The following is a 15,577-nucleotide window of genomic DNA, read 5'->3' as shown; positions in this document are numbered from 1 at the left end:
GCCGCCGCCCCGGGCCGGCCGCGCCGGTGTCCGACAAGGACGAATTGGRCTGTGACCAGCTGGAGAGCAGTCTCAGCTCGCGCTCCTCGCGCTGCTCCGCTCCGGCCCCAGCGCGTAGCGGAAAGCCTCCTCTGTGGAAAGCCTCCTTCACCGTCTGTTTCTTCCAGTGATGCAGGATGCAACAGTCCTACAAGAAACTGGCCTGATGAAGCCTTACAAATTAAATTTTTCGCCTAAGCTACTTCCATAGCTGTGTTTCCTGCCCTCCTCCACCCAGCACTGACAGCTTTCCAACGGGAAGAGCTGCATGTCACAGCAGGCCTGGAGCTGCACATCCAAGGGATCGCAGCCGGGGCAGACCGGGATCTTCCGCACTGGATCCTGCCGGCCTTTTCCGCAGTGAAAATCCCGACTGGATCCCGCGCTGCCGCCGGGCCGCTGCCTGCAGGGAGGCTTGTGGGCGCTTAACCAGCTCCAAGATTTGCACCCCTTCCCCCTGCCTGCACAGCGCGTTCCAAGGTCGTTGGCGGTACCTGGGCAGGCAGTGCAGCCTCGCGTGGCCCCTTTCTTAAGAAAGAAGACYGAAAATAGAATCAAGGTGTTGCAGGAATCGAATATAGTGGCTCTGCTAAAAATACTCCTTTTTTTCCCTCCCCAAAAGTAAATGATGTGGGTGCAAGGACTAGCAATCATTCAGCCAAAATACTGTTTCTTTATAGACTGCCTGAAGATATTTAACCACTATTGAAAGCCCCTACACCAAGGTCTTTTTGTTCCACTTCTTGTGATAAGATATTTTCAAAACTTGGCAATCTCCTCTGCCACCTTTCCTACATCTATTTTCATACAGTATTTCCTGTGAGCATTTCAATTACAAAGATTATTTTATGTAGAAGTTGAATGCGTGGGATGTTAGTTTTTCATAAAGCCRCTCAAATGAAAATATATCCATAATAGTGTCAAAAACAATAGAAAAAAAATCCCAGAGCTATGCCTTATCAAATTAAAATAAGACAAATATCTCAAGGGTCATGATGAATCACTTAAAATTTATTAATAATAAAAGGCTTATATATACTAGTTGCCAAAAGCCGTATGTAAAATTGTGCAAACACAAACAAAATACAGTCCCCACCTTGAAAATGTAAAATAATGGACAAAGCACAGGAATGATAAAACATAACAGTTTGGTAATATTTTTGTTTGCATGCATTTTTAATTATGCACATTAGGAAGGGATTACTAGTAAAAAGGGAGCAGGTAGAGAATACATGGAAAATAAGACTATTCACAGTTTTTCCCTGCTTAGTCACACTCTGAATTTTGTACTTTTTGTGGGCAGGTGCAGCATAGGATTCCAARTATTACCTCACTCGGAGGTAAAACAGATGTTCAAATTTCACCAAGGCATTTTCTCCTTGCAAGGGAGCTTCAGTTATTTGTTGTGCAGTGATGGTTTCACAATAAACCAGGAAGTGCTTGGGGGTTTCTTTTATTTTTCTGTAGCAGTGCAGGAGCTGTGTGAAAAGTTGCCAGGACCACAAGTGCTTCACTCARCCTCACTCTGAACACTGCACATTAAGTTTCTGAAATTGTTTCCCTGCTGTCATAGCTCAGATATCAGCACTGCTAGCCACCAGTGCACCACAGACCTTCCCCTGCATCGGTGTGATGCTGCCCGCAGCGCGGGTGCCTCTGCTGCCAGGAGCGGTGCGGCTGCTCCCCAGCGGCGCTGGAGGAAGGGCCTCGGACCTTCAGTGCAGAGGCAGATTTCCTGCACTGCCGCTGCATGTCTGTAAACAATCACAAGTCCCAGCATGGCAATTCAACAAAAGATTCCAAATTTAGAAACTAAATATCCCATATCAGCCAAACAAGGCTTAAACGACCGAGGAAAATATTAACCGGGAAGGTTTGGGGAAATGCAATTGCCCAAGGGGAACTGGCGCAGGTAAGTTCGTTGTTGCTATTTAATCACGGAGTCTTCATGGTTGAGGCAGTTTGTCTAACGCGTGCGGAGTTTTCATGCCTTCAGCAAGTGAGCCATTGTTGTGTCTGCTGTTCTCCCTCCAGAGGACCGGCGGATCCCGGAGCTCGGCGTGACYGCACGTGCCAGGCTGCTGCACGGGTTGGGAAGCGGAGCGCAGCCCCGGAGGCGCCCGGAGCACGCGCTGCAGACCAGTCGCTCCAGGTAGGGCCAAGGCAGCGCGGGACAGGTTCGCAGAGTAGCCCCCAGCGCACACTCGCACACACCGCCACAAAGCGCCGCAACAACTTGCTGCTGAATCTGAGAATGTTCTTTCACTGTTAATTCCACATTACTTTCTTAAAACCAGCARCAGCACCAAGAAACTCTTTCTCTCCCTGACTGCAGACAGCTGTGACTGCATCCTAAGCCATCCTATTTTCAGGAGGCCCTGGGTGCTGAAAATAGTTTACACAGTCTCAGTGCTTACCTATACTCCAGTGTTAGAAGATCTCAGTAGGGGCGACTAAGGTTCTGTTCAGTACAGTCTTGCCTTTCAAGAAATTATGTGAAGACATGAACTTTTACAGTGAGGTTCACATGGCGTGCTGCTAGTAGCAGATATTTAAGGTCTACCACTGTTTCACTTATAGAAACAGATGGTTTCTATCTGTTTTTCAGTCTGAGACTTCCCTTGCTGAGCAGGGAACCTTTCTCGCTGCAGGGCCTCCACTCATTGCATGGTTTGCCTGCTCACAAGTGCTGCACGCTGCGTTTGCATTCACTCATGCAAAAATCACAAGCTGCTGAATTTGGGGAGAGGTGATGGTCAACAGCCTTGCCCTCTAAAAAAGTACCACTGCRCAGCATTTAGTGTCTTCATTAGTGTTACCATACTTATTAGATACCCTAGAGACTTAGGATTTTTACAGACTTTGAAAATAAAGAAAAAAAAATAAAGCAGAAAAGCAGAGCCTGTTATGTAACAAAAACATTTTGTGAAGAAAGTCATTTTAGAAAAAGAAACTACATAAGAACATCAGTTTCAGTATTAGAAACACAGTTTTAACCTACGTAAGATAATAACTACAGAAGGCAGGTCGTGTCTGTACTATCACTTTGTCTTTCAACTCTGAGCTGGTTAGTTTTAGCCCTTGATACATGTACAAAAACTGAACATCACCACTGATAGCTGTTTGTAAATACTTTTTTTTTTTTTTTTGGTGTAACTGTAAAAGCTACATTTTAGTCTCACTAGTTTGAGGTACTTCCTTAAACAGCCTAATTACCACTGTACTTTTCAGTGTTGGAATACTAAGCAGTGTAAACTTGCATAGAAACATATCAATTCAGAAGTGATTTAGCTTTACTTCAGCCTGTTTGTCAAACTGCAAAATGCAGCCTCTTCAGTTTAGGCACGATACAATGTCAAAAGATAACATTGCAGCTATTTTCTGGTAACGCAGACTCTTGTCTCAAGGGCCTCCAGGACGGGCCAGCTGATGACCGAGGCCTCCCCAGGATGTCATGTAGCTCGGCTGGGTACCTGGCTTTTCTCAAGCTTGAGCCCTCCCCACTCCCTGTTAAGCTTCGTGGGCCTGGTGCAGTTGTACTGAACGTGGCAGCATGCAGAGGGTCAGGTCACACCTGCTAACTTGCAGCACACACAACTTCCTTGTGGGGGAGGTTCCAGCTTGGCACTGCTCCTCAGGAACGTTTCCCATCCCAACAGGCTATTTTGCTCTTCACCCCAACATACACAGAGCCCGGGATTCACCAACACAGGTCAGTGCTACCCCTAAGAGTAGCATTAACCTAAGAACAACTGTTTGTATAGTGGGGAGGGAGAAAGGTGTTTGCATCTGCTAGAAATTAAGAAGTTAAAGATTTTAGAGATGTATGAATAAACCTTTTCAGTAAATGTACTTCACCGGTTTTTACTCATACAAGTATTTAACCACAAATATCTGTTAAAGTAATAGGCCTGCTAAATGAATGTGTTGTGTATTATCTGGTGCAAGTGAATTACAGCTATCATGCTGTCATCATGCTTACACTCAGTCAAAATTATTTTTTTAAAGAATGAAGGCACATGCAAGTGTTTTTAACTGCACAGCTGACATCTATATTCAAGATGTCTGTAACAGTAAAAAAGCAAAAACAAAAMAAACAACTATGCAAGATCAGTAACAGCATATGGTCCTTTAGGAGCTTTAACTTTGTCCCAGATAACCTTTAATCATTTGCTGATGCTTTGCTTAAAAAGAAACATGGCTTTTAAAAAGACTTAAACTAACAAACAAGTTGATTTTAAAATTGTCTGACAAAAAACAGACATTAGCAATGATATTTTGTAGTGTTGCCTCTGATGTGAACTAGCACGTTTTAGAATTAAAACTTGAAGCTTAAATTTCAGGAAAAATGTCAGTTTTCCCAAGGGTCTAGAACATTTTACCTGGTAAGTCCTGATTGGTTTGGTGACAAATACAACCACTATGTTATGCTGAGAGCTATACAAAACATGAGATAGTTGCACTTTAACTCACTGGAATATTTGTAATATTTTAAACAGCTACACCTGTAGCATTTGCACATTTTAGTGCCACAACAAGTTGAATTCCRTACCACCTAAACCCAAAGCAACAGCTGATTAAAAAAAGAAACATAAGTCAAACAATAAAGCTACACAGTTTAGTACATTAAAACAAAACAARGACAATGGCATTTGTATAAGGTTCCAAAAATATACAGACGGGGGGAAAAAAAAGAATCACTGTACACAACTCTGAGGTTGTTAAAGTGACCAGAGAGACTGAACAGTGCAAGACATGCTTTTCCAGTTACAAGCTCAAAACAGAAGTGCAAAAGAAATTAAAGCTTTGTCTGATGTGATTTACCGTTTAGGATAAGGAAAGCTAGAATATTGTCGTCAGTATTACAGAGAAATCTCCACACATCCCCCCCCCCCCCCCCGACACATACACACAAAATAGTTTAAGTTTTTCCATAATACAGCATCTCATTCAAAAGTTGTCCCACCCAGCGCAGTTACTGCAGGGACAGTTTAACACTTATTGATGTTGGCCTGTGAATCCAAGTGAGACACAGGCAGCCGCTCCATTCCCAAGCTTTGGCTAACAGCACCTGCAATGTACAGGCAGCGACAGTGGCAGAGAGCCTGGCTCCAAAGCCTCCTGCACCTAGCCCCGCAAGAGCACCTCACCGCAGGGAAGCAGTTGTGCTGGAAGCAGATGCTAAGTGAGGGCTGAGGAACACAGATTTGCTCTACAGGTCTCTACTCCCCACCAGAGTAGAGATCAACTTCAGGCAAGTGCTTTCAGCAGGCTAAGCAGTACATGCACCTATCCATGCAAACGCAGAATATGGCTCCCAAGACCTACAGCGAGGGGGTGTGCATGTAAAGTCTGGACAGAAGGCCCTGCCTTGTTTACAAAAATATATAGCCAATACCATAGCTTAAGAAGTCAGTTTTACTCATTACATAGATCCCAAAAAAGTATTAACTACTTTTCAGACATTCCAGACAAGGTCACTTGTAACAAAAAAGGTCAAGTTCTCTCAAACAAGATTTAAAAAGTGGGTCTTTTCTTCAAGTGAACAGGACATCTGTTTGTAAGCTTAACTTTCTTGTCAGTTAAGACAGGATTTAAGATTTTATGTGAATATATGCATAAACACAAATAGGTTTAAACACATCTGCACAGGAGAAAAAAAAAAATTAACCCTTCAAAACATGATAGAGCAGGTCAGGTTAGTACATATTTATTGCAAATCTTAAAGATCTTGTGAATTAGGCCCACCGAGACAGAAAGCAGGGGAAAAGCCTCGATGAAGGAAAATGACTGTTCAAGTCTAAGTTGTATTTTGAAGAGCCAGCAGCCTAAGTTATTTCCTGTTTCGAAGGCGTTTAGATTTCCTAGGACAGTCTACAGATTCAGCTGCCTTCCTCCGTTTTCTAGGAGATTCTTCGTTTGAGCCAGAACCTGAGGAATTTCCTACTGCGCTCTCCATCACCTCTCGCAGTTTGCGCTCGAGCTCAGCCAACCGGGCATTCTGTTCGCCTATGATTTGGGTTTGCTCTAGCAGTTTCTGATCTTGGTCTTGGAGTTGTTTCTGTTGCTCCTGCACTTTGGTGCGAAGCTCCGAGATTTCCCGCCTCAGCATCGTCACCCCGGCGCCGTTTGTCTTCACTTGCTGYTGGAGTTTGGTCACCTCCTGTCTCGAAGGGTTTTGCTTGGAGAAGAGCTGCATTGTTGTTAGTGCTGCAGAAGGCCCTGGAACTTCAGAGAAAACAGCAATTTATTCCCTGTATCTTTAAGCCATTATGTCCTAGTTTTCATCTCTTGTTCATCCTGCTCCCCAAACATCATCTGAATACCGGCTGCAAGTAGCTATATRACAAGAGCATATGGTATTTCAGGGCAACTAATTTAACTGAAATTACTTGGATTTTCAGTTGGCTGAAAAATAGCTCATCTTCCATTTTCTGCATGTAAAGCCCCTTTTTGCTCTATCAAAGTTTATGGGGAGAGATTATGTTGTCAGCTAGACTTAATGTCACAGATGTTAAGAAACTCCAATGTGGTTATATTACGGAATATATAAATATAATGTAATACATTTCAATATAAGAGTACAACTCTGCTGTCAGTTGTACACAGTTTGTGTTTTGGGGCTTGACAAGATAGTTCAGTTTAACATAGAGTTCAGAAAGGTTTTGTTTATATAATATAATATAATATAATATAATATAATATAATATAATATAATATAATATAATATAATATAATATAATATAATATAATATAATATAATATAATTCGCATAATTTAATAATTTTTATAATTTTTATAATATGAATATAATTTGTTTATAATTTGTTTTCCCTGCTCTTTTAAACAGTCTGTCCTTATTCTTCTTGGGTCCTAAAACCATGTTTGGAGTCCTGCAGCTTGAGCTTAGGAATGCAGTAGAACTGCTGTGAATCAGTGAGAATAATATCTTCTATATCATTTCACTCTCTTTTTCTGTCATAAGATGTAGTGCAAGTAAGATGCAGCTGTTAAGCACCATGAAGAATGAATAATCTAGAAGAATCTTGAACAATCACCCTTCTCTCTTTTTTTCCTTTCAGATACCTGCATATCTACAGCTATCTGACACTAAGACAGTTGCTATTAGAATTCTTCCCTCAGCACAAGACAGATTTCTATGCCATATAAACCTTGGGCTTCCTAAGTTGATCATCCATGGTTTTGGGCAACAGTTCCTCACCCAAGAGACAGAGTGGAACTGAGGTATAACGAAGAGGCTATAATTAAGAAACAATATATACACTTAGAACTAAAAGGATGGCTAGGGCGTATCAGCAACATCAAGCAGCTACTATTGCTAGTCCCACCATTTTGTTTGAGAAATTATTCTTGTGAGAGCTTATTTCACAATCTAAGGTTCTCCAATAGTGTGTGAAAAGAAGGTTGGCCCTTATTTATATATATATATAAATAATATATATATGTAATTATTATATATATTATAAAATTATATATATTTATATATATATAGATATAGATGTGTGTGTGTGTGTGCACACGCGCGCGCACGGTAACCATCCAGAGTTTGGTTAACACAAATTACAGAAACCAACAGGTTTATACAAAGAACCAACTTAATTGTTTACTTGTAGACTGTTATTTTAACTGCCTTTTCCATATTCCCCACAAGTGTTTAGCTTGCTAATGACAACACGAGGGCCCCAGGAAAGTAAAAAAGCACATCCAAGTATGTTCCCGCTCTCTGTGCACTACAGCAGCTTAGGCTAATTAATTTGCTGACTGTACTAAAAATAAAAGTCATCTTGATCTGTCATCTCATGTGCCAAATGTCAACCAAGTGCAATGATAAAGTCTCATTCATTGGTGGCACAAAAGCGTTTGTTGAATGAATACACATGATGCATAATTATAACATACATTCAAGTGACCATTCTTTGGGTAATACAAAGCCTCCTTAAATCTCAAGGCAAACAAATTTCATTTAACAATCTTAAGAAATAAGTATCATCAGTATGTATGTGATGAAGCTCATATGTAAAAGAGGGAGCTTTAAAAAGATGTGCTATGAGTTTTTAAAGAAAAAAAATTAACTGTATGTTGGAATTAATACCTGGGGCAGCTCCTATGAGACGTCCTGATACATCTGACCCAGGCAGCTTTCTTTTCAGTATTGGAACAATCTTCTCATCAAAATATTCCATAGCCATGGAAGAAATGTCCCTTAGTTCTTGAAGAACTTCATGGGCTCTCTGAGGAGCTCTTGTAGAGTTTACATACCTTAGCACACGATAAATTTCATCGATTACCTAAAATATTTAATAAATATTAGGATTTTCTGATAAAGGGAAGACAAAATTATTTCAGATCTCTCCAGAAGCTAATGTGTTGGTGTAGTTAGGGGCTTCTACCACACAAGCATTACTCTTCCRTATTACTCTGTATTTTAGTTTTGCATCAGCTATTTGAAATGAAAAGCTGTACTTTGTAGAAGCAGAAATACAATTTTTCATACGTTAGAGAAAACATTGACTTGATGCATCACAGCAATTCTCTTCAAACTCCCGAACTACTGCTCAGTGTGCAAGATACTCATGTGCAAGATACTCATACGGAATATTTGTTTTACTACAGCCATACTTGAATTCTGTATTATACAATCTATATGYAGTAAAACATACACATTTCTTTCTGGAGAACCTGAAGCAGATACTGAAAGCCACACTAACCATGTCTGCAGCGCAGTCATTCCCCAGCCCATCACGAGACATATATAACATGTGAATGGAACAGCAAGCATTAGCATGCCAGTCTGAAGAGCTGCAAATATAATACTCGAGTTCACTTGCATGCACCTAAAATGCTGCAAATCCAGATTAGATCCAAAATACATTAATTATGAAATAGGAATCCACAATTGGCAGACCACCTAACAGGCTTAGAAACAAACCCCTTTTTCAGGAGAAATACAGAGCCCTGCTAATTATAAACTATAGTCTGAACAGCTCAAAATAAGAGTGCTGGTGTCCCCATATAGAAATTACTGACTTAATTATTGATTTTTCTTTTGTATCAAATTAGTAATGGCTGAAAAGCCTACTGGAAAAACAAAGACTTCAGGAACTAGCAATCACACAAGTGCACCTTGTATTTGAGTAAAAGAAGTCTAGATGAAAAGTTGCAAGAGTTAGACTTAGGACCAAAGTGTTTCATCAGCTAGCAAGCATACAAGAGTCTTCACTAATCTTTTCCATGTTATAACTTCTTAAAAATTTTATCCTCATGGTATTYCCCTACTATCATCAACAAAAAATATTAAGCAGCATTTTGTTATTGACCAGGAAACCTTACACAGTATGCTGAAAGTCAAATCAGGATTCATATATTYTAACATCAATTCACATCCTGAAATTTCTGTAGCAGCTTCATTCAAATGAAGGTTTACTGAGGGGAGCAGGGCAGGCGAGGGAAGCCATACACTGCACATAAATAGAGTGTCTGGAATTTGCCTGACCAAAAACTAAGGAGCTCATGACTATGCTGAGAACAGCAGTGCTACCAAACTAGTATACTAAGTGAAGAGGAAAATAAAATCTTTCCAGCTGTTAGATTTGAGTACAAATAAATAAAGCTCCTTGTGCCCCAGTTCTCCAAAGGAAAATGCCTGGCAAGCTCGCTYGCCCAATTCCTGCACACCCAAGGTCTAGCTTGACAACTACCTTATCTCCACTCCTAAAAAAAAAATAAAATAAAATAAAAAATTAAGGCAGCATTTTTAAGGTAAGTTTATCTTAAATCTTATATTTCATGCTGACAGCCTATCCCTACTATACTAAAGGAAGAACTATCTGCTATTCATCTGAATCAAAGAGATTTGTTTTCAGTTCATCTCCGTGGCAATTCAGGTRTATTTCCAGGAAAAAATGAATATCCACATATCCAAATCTCATAGGAAAAGAGATCAATAATCTAATGTTCACAGGCTTGTGCCTGAGCTGTCCCGGTCTTCCTCAGGTCAGGATTGTGTCAATCCTCCTCTACATCTCTGTCTCACAGCTATAAAACACTGATAGCTGTGACACACATCTCGCTTAGATAATTTCTATTTTATGTTGGCCTAGTATTCTGAAATATCTCAGGTTGTCCAGTAGTAATAACATTAGCAAAACTATTTTCATGTAGCACAAAAATACACCATTCATATTAATAATAAACAGTGTTTACAAATCCTATATAGTTGAATTCAAATAAAGTCTTAATTCAAATTAAAGTCTTCCTAATGCATCAAGTCCTTAGTGTTGTGCATAGCCTGAACTATTACATCTTCCACTGACCTGGCCTCTGGCTGTTTTGTACAATTACAATTTGGGCTTATGACCTAAATATCCCTCTGCACATTTTGCAAGTCAAACATCAAAAGCCTAAGGGGAAACAGAAATCAAGTTCAGGAATCAATATTTAGATATAGTCCATTCATTTCATGTTGCCTTTCATAGCAGAGTTTCGGCTTGTGTGTTTGTAAGTATCCAACATACTGCTCCCGATTATTTCTACTTTTTTTAGGCAAGACAAGTTTCCCTAAGGCCTAACTTTTTTTTTTTTTTTTTGTAAAAAAAGCACAGAGATACAAGTTTGCATAATRCAGTTTATATTTTACCTTTCCAGGTATGAAGCAACAGAGATTGGAATCCACATACTTCATGAAAGTCATATTTAATAGGGAGAGTCTTGTTTCTACAGCAGCAAGGATGTCTGCATGACGAGCTAATGAATGATTCCTCCTCTCCGACTCCCGCCTAGGAGACAGACCATTAAGTGACACCAATTTAACAGTGAGTCAACAAAATATAACTGCAACAATCACTCAATTTCATTCTCAAAAGCCTTTTGAAGTTTGAAAATGTAACCACTTCAATTAGCTATGTCATTATGGAAAAGTTGTAACAGTGCAGTGTATTTCCTTAAACAAAATTTGTTCCCTAAATAATGACAAGTTTTATGGGATCCGTATATACGTAATTTAGGACACTATACATAAACAAGCTTGCACTAGCAATATAAAGATTTTATGGTCGCATATTCCTACAATTAGTACTCCAACACAATTGACACAAATAAATATATTAAAGATACTACTTTAGGATGACCCCCTAGCTCCCTATAATGCTCGCTTGTCAACACCCCTCCTCTTTCCCCCTTTAATCGTTACTACTGTTGCTATTTTAAGCAGAATTTTAGGTAAGTCATCAGTGAAGGCAGCCTGTCTTGAAAAGGAATGGCATTTATCCATTCCAGAAGAGTTGAGTAATACAAGACCTCTCTGTTCCCTATTTAAAATACCAGAGGCACTTTCCAAAATTCCAGCTCCAGATGTACTAAAATTACACTMATCTATACCATTATTTTGTAACTACATCTTAGGTGCTTTTGGAAAACAAAATGAAAATAGATAGAATTCAAATCTTTAGGATGTATAGCTGGGTTAGTCAGCAAGAGATTCCTTTTCAGTATTATGCTTAAGATAATTCTAACTGATTAAAGTTTAACTGCAGTTTTATTTTGTACATACCTTGGAAGCTGAGCTTTAACTTGCTTTTGACACAAGTTGTGGTATCTTTCCACTTTCAGAAATCCTTGATTTAACATTCGCTGGCAAACCAAATCCATGCGTTTACAAACCTGCACATAAGTAAAAAGAATAAATGAGGTCTCAAATAAGGCTAAAAGTCATTTTTACTGTTATCTAAACCATACTTGCTGAGCAGTACAAAATTCCCTTAAGTAGCAGCAGTTCTTCCTCCTTTTTGAGGAGAAATTGTATTTCCGCATAACACATCACAGTGGTCAAAAAATTTCTGACCATATCAGYGGTCAAAAAAATCCAAAACAGAACAGCTATGTTCTGTAAAGCTCAAAACTCATCTCCTGCTACTGCTTGAGAGGAAGGTAAATTCCATCCGCATAGAAGCTGGTAAAATTCCTCCCTGATTTTAACAGCAGTTGCAGCCACCTGGGTGCCTGGGCCTCCAGAATAATTCTAGTCAAGTTAGTAATTTGTTGTCCCCAAAATAAATCCTACAAACAGAAAATTACAGTGATTTCAGTTCAATATTTAAGGTTTACTTTTTTAAAGACAGCAAGAATTAACATTAAAAACATAAAGTGCAAGGGAAATAAGATTGCTTTTCTTATAAAATGTCTTTTCTCCTCTAATGGGTCCTTTATTTGCTATGTTAGATACCRATAACCTCATTTTTTTTGCACAGCTTTAGGAAAAAAGGCTGTAAATAGCCACAGAAGGAATAATAAGCTGTTAAATTTAGACCTTCACAAAGTAACTAGTGATAAGACAAAGTCAATGTGTAGTAAAGAACTTGCAATTAGCAGTTCTGAAGAGGCAAGAACTTACTGAACCAACTCCATCCTTTTTAATTATTGTTTCTTTTTGTTCTAGAGTACAGACTACTTGCAACATGCTCACACTTTCCAATGGCTTCTTTACTTTTTTTGCACAGACACTTCTCCCCCTCCACTCACTAACTCATTTCATAACTTGGAAGACTATGTAGCTCTATAGCTCAAGGAAGAGGCTGACCTTTCCTTGAAAACCCTGCAATTACTGTTTTTTTTTTACAGAGAAGTCACCCCTTGAAGATGATCTACTTTCTGCAAGTCTTTCTGCAGTCACAGCATAACTTCTGTGGGGCAGCAACAGCCCTCCTCAAACAGGCCCATCTCATCAGACCCGTAAGTGGCTGCTGTCAGTCTGGCTGCTCCTTTGCAGTAGATACTCTGCATTACGACAGACAATCCATTGGGCTAGCTACAGCAACCCACCTCCCTCCCCCATTCCCTAAAATCCATTAAATTATTTCCAGGGCAGGAAAAAATCATGCTGGTTCTTCAGCAACAGCCTTAACAACCTAAAATTTAACAGCCTATTTCAGTTCTAATAATAAAGGAGCTTTGAACTCACACTGGTACCTGCATGAAGGCTGTGGTTAACTATGCACTTACTCAGCACAAAAGAAAAATAAACCTAGATGCATTTTTGGAGCAAAGCAAAGCRATGAAAGGAGCGACTATAATTAAGCTTATACTGACACCTGGTGGCAGAAAGTTCCTTCCAGGGCGTTGAAACCCTCCCGCAAAGCTGCTCTCAATAAACTGCAGCCAGTTTTTAAACACTGCATTTTCTAATCTGGCTCTTTTGGTTAAGCTTCTCAGCAACTGCTTGAAAGAAGTTAAGAATTCTTTACTTCAATTTCTGGACATGACCCACGTTTGCATCAACAATCAATCTAGAATCAATGCTAAAGTGACCACAGGGAGCACCAAAACCCAAAAGTGCCCGTCTACAGCATATTTTACCAGTCATCCCTTAATTCTCATCTGGTTCCTGATGACATCATTTAAAACGAAATGGCACCTCAAGCCACAAGAACAACGTATTTGCATTAGGTTGCACAGTCAGCACTCATACACAGGGCACCATTACCACACTYAAAAGTACTTGTTATTAGTCCAAGACGGTTTCGATTCTAGCTATCTTAGTGGACCTCTAATGAACAAGTCAACAAATTATTCATGGTTWTACCTGCCACTTTTTGCATATCTTTTCTTACTGTAGCCACAAAGCCAATATGGCTCAAGTTTCCTCAAATGTCAAGTCCAGCCAGAACAGTGTTCAAATTCCTCTGTTAGAAAGTTATTCCAAGATGACATACAGAGCACAATTAAAGTTGTTTATGATGGTGACTATATCATCTAACAGTTTCTAAAAAAGAACAAATTTTCCATTTCATTTGCAAACAGATTCAAATGAAAATCTCCCAGAGGTCTGACAGCTTCCCTTTCATCAAGCAGGTGTTATTTCTTCCAGGCTTTACAAACAGCTGGCCAGTGTCAAGGCAGAAGGTAAGATATATATGATAAGAAACCTTAAAATAAGAGGGCCCGTAAATCCAAATTTGCTGAAACTGCAGGAAGATTAGAACTGTCCCATCCAAAGGATATCAGGTTTTTTTCATGGTCTGAAGGCAAGAGAAAGAAAAAATGCAAGTTTGCTGTACACAAACTTATCTTCAGAGAGTACACGGAAGCAGTTATGGATTATTTGGGCCTAATTATCCTTGCTGGGGTAACAGCCTGAATGGAAATGCATTTCCAGGCCCAGGTATGTGACTGAACAGAAACTGCAACATAAGGATTTTGTTACTACCCACTCCGAAAGTATCCAGCTCTCACCCTCTCGCCTAACTGTATCTTCAAGAGTAATTTTAAAACAGCTCCAGTTTGTTMTACTGTTTTAAGCCAACTGGCACAAGTTTACAGCTACATTACCACTACTGCAATCCAAGCTCCAAACCAATCTTTAAACCAGAAGCCTTCACTAGAGTCAGCGTTACTCAGCATTTTCAGATGTTGTGTCTCAAAATGAAGAGCGTTTCTTCCAAGCACAGATGTCAGCGTATTTTCATAAGAAAAAAAAAGTTACATCCTAGTATTTATCAGTGGAATTTAAAATGCTTTAGAGAAAGTGGTTTCAATTACGTTTTATAGCCAGGGAGTTAGAGGCATAATTAAATGACCACAGTGTAACACAAATAAGGCATAAATGAGTGAAATGACTTGTTCCAGGGCAATGGTAAAACATGAAGGAAAGTGTACAGCCATTCTCTTATCCACAATATGTTTCCCATAGAAGAAACTGAAAGATATTTTTCTCCTCAGATTTACAGTACTTTAAATAATCTTTTATTATGTGCTTTCCTCAAATTACTTTTTCTTCTGTCTTCCAATAAATTAGTGAACTCAAGAGGACTGTGTAGCCACAAAAACATAGCAAAAAAAATCAAAAAAACCAGTGAAACAGTGTCACTCATAATCATTAGAAAAAAAGCAGAGCAAAAGAAGCCTTTGAAAGCTGGATGGTGTGCTAACTTCCTTATCACMAAGCAGGCTAGCCTGTAGCCTGGTCAGAATGCTACAGATCTTTGGAGTTTTCTTTTTTTACTGTGTTTCTCTTAATGGTAACATTAGAGAAGAAGTGGACACAGCAAGTATTTGAAAGGGCATAGAGCCAAATGCTGCTGCTTTCCTCCCATTCACTTTATGTGAACAAAGGTGTGAGAGCGCAAGACGTGCATTAAGGCCTAACTTCAGGCATGATTGCATCCTGGATACCTACTTGTTTAGTTAAGTAGTTTAGATCTACTTCTCTGCTTAACCCGTCAGCTGCTTCATTTATGCCTTTCAATGCAGTAGCATCGGGAATAGCAGGGACCATTCCCCATCCCTTATGCTCAGGGACGTGCAGCAAGAGCTTCTTAGTGCAGGGAGGCGGCCATGGTCTTGCCTTKCCTGGCAGCAGTCATCGTAAGCAGGAAATATTCTTTGCTTCGTCCTTTAGTGACAGAAAGAAGACTTATGGATCTTAAGCCTTATGCTTTGTACAAACAATACAGGCTCCCATCTCTCACAATGTGAAGACTCACTAGTGTTTTGGGTTTTCTCTCCACTGTTTGTCTTCTTGCAG

At 39.7% G+C, this 15,577-nt stretch overlaps 1 protein-coding gene across 2 annotated transcripts; it reads right to left on the bottom strand.

Moving 5' to 3' along the window:
• Positions 1-4,959: 4,959 nt before the first annotated feature.
• Positions 4,960-15,248, bottom strand: FBXO28 (F-box protein 28). 2 transcript variants are annotated; one of them, XM_026048080.1, is made up of 5 exons: positions 11,794-11,981; positions 11,609-11,718; positions 10,697-10,835; positions 8,153-8,348; positions 4,960-6,267 (listed from the first exon to the last, which is right to left on the bottom strand). In XM_026048080.1, the coding sequence occupies exons 1-5, from the start codon at positions 11,866-11,868 to the stop codon at positions 5,873-5,875; spliced, it is 915 nt and encodes a 304-aa protein (XP_025903865.1). In that variant the 5' UTR covers positions 11,869-11,981; the 3' UTR covers positions 4,960-5,872. The 2 variants fall into 2 exon arrangements, with proteins under 2 accessions (XP_025903865.1, XP_025903867.1); XM_026048082.1 differs by lacking the exon at positions 11,794-11,981 and adding an exon at positions 15,230-15,248 and having other exon boundaries at positions 5,870-6,267.
• Between the last annotated feature and the right edge of the window lie 329 nt (positions 15,249-15,577).

This window comes from Nothoprocta perdicaria, unplaced genomic scaffold (genome assembly GCF_003342845.1).
Source record: "Nothoprocta perdicaria isolate Ctin4 unplaced genomic scaffold, notPer1 scaffold_51, whole genome shotgun sequence".
In the NCBI taxonomy this organism is placed as follows: domain Eukaryota; kingdom Metazoa; phylum Chordata; class Aves; order Tinamiformes; family Tinamidae; genus Nothoprocta; species Nothoprocta perdicaria.
Note: the sequence above shows the minus strand (reverse complement) of the source record. Positions and strands in the feature narration are given on the sequence as shown.